General features: G+C 36.6%; 2 protein-coding genes across 3 annotated transcripts; one reads left to right on the top strand and one right to left on the bottom strand.

The window, feature by feature from the left end:
• The first annotated feature begins 537 nt into the window (after positions 1-537).
• LOC140984703 (cation/H(+) antiporter 18-like) lies at positions 538-5141 on the top strand. 2 transcript variants are annotated; one of them, XM_073452257.1, is made up of 4 exons: positions 538-737; positions 2022-2260; positions 2737-3738; positions 3826-5141. In XM_073452257.1, exons 2-4 carry the CDS (start codon positions 2066-2068, stop codon positions 5032-5034), a joined length of 2406 nt encoding a protein of 801 aa, XP_073308358.1. In that variant the 5' UTR covers positions 538-737; positions 2022-2065; the 3' UTR covers positions 5035-5141. The 2 variants fall into 2 exon arrangements, with proteins under 2 accessions (XP_073308358.1, XP_073308359.1); XM_073452258.1 differs by having other exon boundaries at positions 2017-2260.
• Positions 5142-6915: 1774 nt separating this feature from the next.
• Positions 6916-7626, bottom strand: LOC140984918 (dirigent protein-like). The gene has a single exon (XM_073452611.1). The coding sequence runs from the start codon at positions 7610-7612 to the stop codon at positions 7043-7045; it is 570 nt and encodes a 189-aa protein (XP_073308712.1). The 5' UTR covers positions 7613-7626; the 3' UTR covers positions 6916-7042.
• Positions 7627-8042: the final 416 nt, after the last annotated feature.

Genomic DNA, 8042 nt, shown 5'->3' with positions numbered 1-8042 from the left:
TAAGGTTTTTAACGAGGCAGTATAAAAACACGTAATGAAGACAATCGTTATGATCATCATCACAAGGGGGTGTTGAAAATTTAATATTTGAATATTGAATATTTGAATATTGAATGTTCAATATTTGAATGTTGAAAATTAGGTAAAATTAGGTGTTGAATATTGAAATTTATGTGTGATGATGAAGGTAATGATGTAATTTATTTTTGGATTATTTGTAAAAATTTTCTATAAATAGATCTCTCATTTGTGAAGAAAATCACAATTGAGTTGAGAGAAAAATATTATAAAGTGTGTAGTGTGATAATTTTGAGAATTTGAGATTTTTACTTTTTACCGTAAATTTTTACTTTTTCACAACCGTTTTAAAATTTATAATTGCTTTATAAGAACTAAGAGCTCGAGAATGTCAACTAAAAATTCTAGGTGTAGAAAAGATTTTGCAGGACGAATATTTTATCAGATTCCCGGCCTCCCCCTCCAAGGGCAATATAGGTAAATCACACTGCCCCCGTTCTATAAACATGCAGACTCGAAGGATTAGAAAAAAATGGAACCGAACCAGCCAACTTATCTCTTTCTCTCTCTCACGATTTCTGTCATTCTTCCATAATCTCCGGAAGAAGAAGAATTGTTTCTCGTCTTCTCACCGTCTCCGATTCTTCGTTCAGAGGATATCTCCGATTTCCCTGCATTTGTTACGGATCTAAACTTGCCCCCATTTTTGCAGAATTCGTGTAATTCTTCCTTCCTCTATCTATCGGTACGATTTTTATTCGTCGGTGTGCATGGAATTTGATGTTATAAACCAGTTTTGTGATTCGTACATGATTCAATTTTGATGTGTTTTTCCAAATCAAATTTACTGATGAAATTATATTAATTTGAGTACCCCTGCGCTGCGTATATTTGTTCATTTAATACATACAGCGTGAATGCGATGTTGAAGGGGGTGGGTAAGGGATTCTATGATTTGAATGGGATTATTGACAGAATGATGCGTTTGGAGAATTCGATGGGGATACAAGGGCATTCAGGTCGTTTTACGTCTGAGTGGAAAGCTACGCTCTGGCACATATTTTCCCGAAGCATGATGAGTGAACGACACGTACTGCGATTATTATATTTGTATTCTAACGTCTTTGTGGTGGAATGACAAGAATGCCACTCACGTTGAATGTTATAATATGGAGTTCTCTCATTTTCTTCGTTAAATAATACTTGTCATTTTTCAATGGTGTTGGGTCTTTTATTTGATTTTTTGTGCTTGCGTTTCCTTTTTGGCCTTTGAAATTACTGTTTCAATTGATAATTTTGTAATTTTTAATAACCCGAAAAATTTCTGAGAACTTACTACGTGCTTTCTTGAAATTGATGCTTTTTTTTTTTTTATAAATTTCCTTTTTTGGTTCTTATTTAACTCCAATTTCATTATGGTTCAGACGGAAAGTAGGAGGATTAAAAAATTTTGAATGTTAAATTCAAAAAAACTGGGTTGGAATCGGGGCGGAGATCTTGGCTGATGTCCACTTGGTCTGCCCTGGTTGTTGGTCAAAGTTGACGTTTTTCTAGGCCAGAAATGAAGCGGTTTGTAACTCTTGCGTACATGTAAATGTAACATTTTCCCCGAATTTCTCAAGGAAAATTGTCAAATTCTTCGTATAAGATGTCATACTTTCTATCTTTGTATCAAACTTTTCGAAGTCTTAGTCATATAAATTTGTTTTTTTTATTGGTTTTTATCACTTACATATCGTCGGAATATGTTAAACGTGTCAGTGGTGAATCCTTGATGTGTCTGGCACATTACAATAGATGACAGCTTCCAAACTGGTGGATTCCCGTCCTTGTTTTTAGCTTATAATTGTGGAAGAAACATTTGATGGTACTTTTTTCTAAAAATAAATAAACTTGACGGTATTGGGTTGAATGCCGCAATATCTGGGCATGTGCTTTTTCTGTTAAAAAATAATTTATCGCATTGAAGAATTTTACCGGGGTTTGATGATCATGAAGTGCAGGCGTTAACCGAAATCAACAATCTTGTGGTGGCTTTTACCACAAAATGGCTTCTAATACCACGGTCAATTGTCCACCTCCTATGAAGGCTACCTCTAATGGAGTGTTCCAAGGAGATGATCCTCTCCATTTTTCACTTCCTCTTGTCATTGTACAGATATGCCTCGTGGTTGTGCTGACCCGAGTACTTGCATATCTTCTCAGGCCTCTAAGACAACCACGCGTCATTGCTGAAGTTATTGTGAGTTTCTATTTCCTACATCCAATGTTTCTTAGTACAGTAGTTTCTTATTTAATTTGCAGTGTATATTGTGCTTCCTTTTTCAGTGAACATGGATGTTCGATTTATTTCTTTCTTGAATATTTTCTACGGTCCAAATTTCATATTTCATGGTGCTGTAGATCATCACCTTTGTTTCAATACGCGCAACTTTCCTCCATTATTGCTCGTTGAAATTGACGACCTCAACTAAAAACAGCATAAACTATGTACACAGTAATTAAGTTTCAGTAGTATCAATTTTCATTTGTCTCATCTTTATCATCCACTTAATGACAAAAACAAAGGAAGCACATCTAGAAATTTAGTTATTTTTTTGTTTCTGTGCTTACACCTCATCCACCTATTTACAGGCATAATTAGGTTATCATTGTTTTAAGCATACACAAACATCACAAATTCTTGGAAGAATGTAACATATCATAGCGTTCTGGCAGGGAGGAATTCTACTTGGTCCATCGGCTATAGGCCGCAACCAGAAATATCTTCATGCGATTTTTCCAGCCAGGAGCCTTACAGTTCTGGATACACTTGCGAACCTTGGTCTCCTATTCTTTCTATTCTTAGTTGGCCTTGAGCTGGATCCAAGGGCACTTCGAAGAACCGGAAAGAAGGCGTTAAGTATTGCCCTAGCGGGAATCAGCGTCCCATTTGTTTTAGGAATTGGAACCTCAATCGTGCTTCGTGCGACTGTCTCCAAAGGTGTAAGTCAGGGGCCTTTTCTTGTATTCATGGGGGTGGCCCTCTCCATCACAGCCTTCCCAGTCTTAGCCCGTATTCTGGCTGAGCTTAAGCTTTTGACTACTGATGTTGGTCGAATGGCCATGTCTGCTGCTGCAGTCAATGACGTGGCTGCATGGATTCTACTTGCACTAGCTATTGCCCTATCTGGCACAGGCCACTCGATTATTGTGGCATTGTGGGTCTTCTTGTCTGGATGCGGTTTTGTGTTGCTTTGCATTTTCGTCGGACCTCATCTTTTTAAATGGATAGTACGACGCTGCCCTGAGGGCGAGCCTGTGGATGAGATTTATGTTTGTTCTACATTGGCTGCTGTTTTGGCAGCTGGATTTGTGACCGATACTATTGGCATTCATGCCCTTTTTGGGGCATTTGTGCTTGGAGTTATCGTTCCAAAAGAGGGACCATTTGCTGGAGCCCTCGTCGAGAAAGTCGAGGATCTTGTGTCTGGCCTCTTTCTTCCTTTGTACTTTGTATCAAGTGGGCTCAAGACGAATGTTGCCACCATTCAAGGGGCTCAGTCATGGGGTCTTCTTGTTTTGGTAATTTTTACTGCTTGTTTTGGAAAGATTGTTGGCACTGTTATTGTCTCTCTCTGCTGCAAGATTCCTTTCAAAGAGGCACTAACTCTCGGCTTTCTGATGAATACGAAAGGTTTAGTGGAGCTTATCGTCCTCAACATTGGGAAAGATAGAGGGGTAACAAAATACATTTTATCGATGCATTTTAATGATTTTGTAGTTCCTTTATTTTTCAATCAACGGCTTTCGTTTTCGATCCTGTAGGTTCTGAACGATCAAACATTTGCCATCATGGTTTTAATGGCTTTGTTCACGACATTTATAACGACCCCTACTGTTATAGCCATATACAAGCCAGCTCAAATGGCTATATCAGAATACAAGCATAGAACAATTCAGAGGAAGAAAACAAGTTCTCAACTCCGAATCTTGGCATGTTTTTTCAGCACAAGAAACATTCCGACGCTGATTAATCTCATCGAAACTTCACGAGGTAAAGGAAAGAAAGGAGGACTGCGTGTCTATGCAATGCACTTGATGGAGCTCTCTGAAAGGTCATCCGCAATTTTGATGGTTCACAAGGCGAGAAGAAACGGGATGCCATTTTGGAACAAGTCACAGGACTATAATTCGAATCAAATTGTAGTTGCTTTTGAGACTTTCCAGCACCTCAGCCAAGTATCCATCCACCCGACAACAGCAATATCACCTATGTCCAGCATGCATGAAGATATATGCTCCAGTGCCGAGAGTAAGAGGGTAGCAATAATAATACTCCCATTCCACAAGCATCAAAAACTCGACGGACGGTTGGAGACGACACGAATTGATTTGAGGTATGTAAACAGGAGGGTTCTTGAGCATGCCCCGTGTTCAGTTGGGATTTTAGTTGATCGAGGGCTCGGAGGAACATCTCACATAGCTGCTAGCAACGTCAGCTACACCATCACAGTATTCTTCTTTGGTGGCCATGATGATCGTGAAGCTCTATCCCATGGTGGACTCATGGCTGAGCACCCTGGTATCAGTTTAAATGTGGTTCGTTTCATTGTCCACCCCAAGGTAGTTGGAGACAGCGTCCAACTAGATATAGACAATCAAAATTGTCCCGAATCAAGATCAGATGATGAAGAGTTTCTTGCAGAGTTCAAGAACAAAGTATCAGAAGACGTTTCGATCAAATTCGAAGAGATCACTGTTAGCGATGAAGCAGAAACAACAAATGCCATTCGCAAATTTAGTCGTTGCAATCTGATACTTGTTGGTAGAATGCCCGAGGGTCAACTTGTTGTGGCTTTCAAAAAAAAGTGCGAATGCCCTGAACTTGGACCAGTCGGGAACTTGTTGATTTCACCCGGATTCACAACCACAGCATCAGTTCTTGTGGTGCAGCAGTACCGCAGCAAGCTAACTGGAGACTCGCTGAAATCTTTGAAAGAAGAGGGTACAACGACAGAAGGGGAGTCTGATTAAACAAGTGGTAAACTCTTATTGAATTCGATTCACATTATAATGTTCAAAGCGATAGATATCACACGTATCTACTTCCTTCGCGTCTGTCAGGAACCTGTGAAGCTGGAGGTTAACACACAGTGTTGAGGGAGAGGCAGAGGCAGGTTGGCAAGCGTTATTACACCTGCTTACTATTAGATTTCCTAGTACACACGTATACTAGTATATATATTATATGACCACCTTTAAATTTGAAAATAATTTTATATATATGACGTGGGAAGGATTTGATATTTGGGTTTCTTGGGCCTTTGTTGTACAATAATGCCTATTGTTTCAAATTTCAAGAATTGATGGCTGATATAATATTTTAGAGAGAGGTTAGCAGATGTCGATGTGAACATTTTGCAGCAGAGATGTTTATAGTGTTAGCTATATTGTGTGACAGCTAATATAGCTCCGACTTGAGTTAACTTATAAAAAATATTATTTTTTATGTCAAAATATTTTAATTGTATTTAAGAACTTGGTCGGCTCGTCTTATCTGTGAGACCATCACATAATAGACTTACTCGAGTAGAATTGTACTTTGTATTGTGAATATTCAAAATGTTTTTGCGAGAACTGAGAGGTTTAATTCAAGTCATGTGAATGAAATAATTAATTCTCCAGATTCCCAACCACTCAGCTCTTCAAAACTATTAGGTGTTATTTCAAAAAAAAAAAAAAAAAACTATTAGGTGTTTTTAATGGTTAACTATAAAATTTAAAAATATTTAACAAAAAAGTAATTTTTTTTTCATTTTGTGATTTTCATTCTTTATATATTAAAATTTTAGTTTCGGTCTCCTGTCTTTCAAATTTGTTAATTTTTGTCATTTTATTTGTGAGAGAACTGATATGACAAATGTATACATCAGTACATATCGACATCTTATCATTGACTGTTCGAAATTTATTCGGAAAAAGAATAAAATTACGAAATAAATAAATATGTCATGTTAAAAGTAAAATTTAATAACATAAATAACAAAAATCACAAATAAACAAATATATATAAGAAAAATTATAATTTTCCAAAAAAGAAACCACATGGACCCGGATCAATGTGTGCACAGGTGATCCGGGTCCCATTTTTTTAAGTGACAAATATTAATAAGATTGAAAAGACTTACGACACAATAGGCTTTAATGATTGGCTTGCCCAGATGGCAACTCATTCTTTTAAAAAGCTTAATTTTTAATTTTTAAAAAATTGTTTTGTAACTTCGTCCATTCTTTTTTTTTTTTAGGCATTCAAAAATTTTGGAATTAGACAAATGTTTTCTTTAAAAAAAATATTTTCTTCGAGATGTTGATGATGTGATGCTAAGAAATTGCTCTTGTGGTCACATATTGCTGATTATTTTACATCACACACGTCAAATCCAATTTATTGGATTCCAACTAAATTTTGACTATTTGCAAACCAAAACTTCAAAACAAGGAAATTTATAAAATTATTTTGCAAATTTCCGTATTAAGAAGTGTAGTATAAATATTGGAACAAGTATATTGTGAGACAGTTTCACGAATTTTTATCTATGAGATGAGTTAACTCGACCAATATTTACAATAAAAATAATACTCTTAACATAAAAAACAATAATTTTTCATGGATGATCCAAATAATATAATCGACCAACGAAATTGATACGTGAAACGGTCTCACAAAAGTTTTTGTGTAAATTATTGAAGTATTAAATTTTTTGTTAAAGGATCGTACACGAGAGGAAAGAAATCTAAAATGAGATTAACATAGCGTTTACTCTTTGACGGGTGAAGTAAACTTTTGTATGTCGATTTCATGAATTGTTAGTAATTAATTAAACATCAAAACCAAATTTAATTAATAGGCTTAAATCCTTAAAATTTGGGTATAACCCATCTTGTTTAAAATTACTCAAGAGTCAGATTAATTTTATAGATTGGACGTACCTTTCAACATAAGTCTTCAATTCCAAACTCGACTCGACTCGACTCGATTAGTTTACCAACATTCATACAACTTAATATCAACACGAAGCCTAAAATACACATCTCCCTCAAATGCATCAGTCATCAAAGTGGCAACCCCTCTAGCCATGAAGAAATCACCTGTCCCCCCGATGACCGATATATCTCTAGTCTTGTTCATCAACGGATCCGCCCCGGCGAAATTCAACGTCCCTACGTAGTTTGTGGAATTAAACAAGAAAGAGAACCCTAGCCATGCACCATATATACTCTTCTGATCATAAAAATACATGCCCTGTGCTCGTCCCACGGGGGGTGAGTGGAGATTGTTGTCCAAGGTAATGGGATCGTCGAAAACGACCATGTCACCAAAGTTAAACGGTGTTGCCATGGTGGTCTTGTTTCCCCACTGCGGAGAGCCGACTATAGCTGCAGTGGCATTGTTATAATTATGACCATTGAATAGGACGTCGTGGAAGAAGAAGACGAGCTCGTTGCATGGGCGACGAGGACGGGGACGGGGTTTCCGGCCGTAGGCGGTGGCCGTGACGGCAGAGATGAGGAGGTAGAGTAAAAGGGTCGCCACTTGGGGTTTAGTTGCCATGATTGGTGTAAATATTTTGTTGATGCTCTAGTGTTATATATATAGTGGCTTTGCGGGGGGTTTGGTGAGCATTGCCACTATCAAATTTGAAATATGAATTAAGAGGTACCTTTTTTTTCCCCAAATACAATTTGAATCAAATTTGAAATATGACTAAAGAGGTACCTTTTTTTTTACCCCAAATACCGAAGGCCAATATTAGTTCAATTTTGTTAATAATACACAAATTATTAAAAAAACTATGTGTGTATATATATATACATAGTTCTAAAATGCAGTATTGATGAAGGACAAACTATGTTTTTAAGTATTTTTTAAGTGAAAAAACTTAAAATATGTGTTTGGACAATATTTTTGTAAAATGTTAACGAAAATGTGTTTTAAAAAATTGTTATCTAAGTATAATTTTTAAAGAATAATTGAGAAATAT

This window comes from Primulina huaijiensis, chromosome 9 (assembly GCF_012295235.1).
Source record: "Primulina huaijiensis isolate GDHJ02 chromosome 9, ASM1229523v2, whole genome shotgun sequence".
In the NCBI taxonomy this organism is placed as follows: Eukaryota; Viridiplantae; Streptophyta; class Magnoliopsida; order Lamiales; family Gesneriaceae; genus Primulina; species Primulina huaijiensis.
Note: the sequence above shows the minus strand (reverse complement) of the source record. Positions and strands in the feature narration are given on the sequence as shown.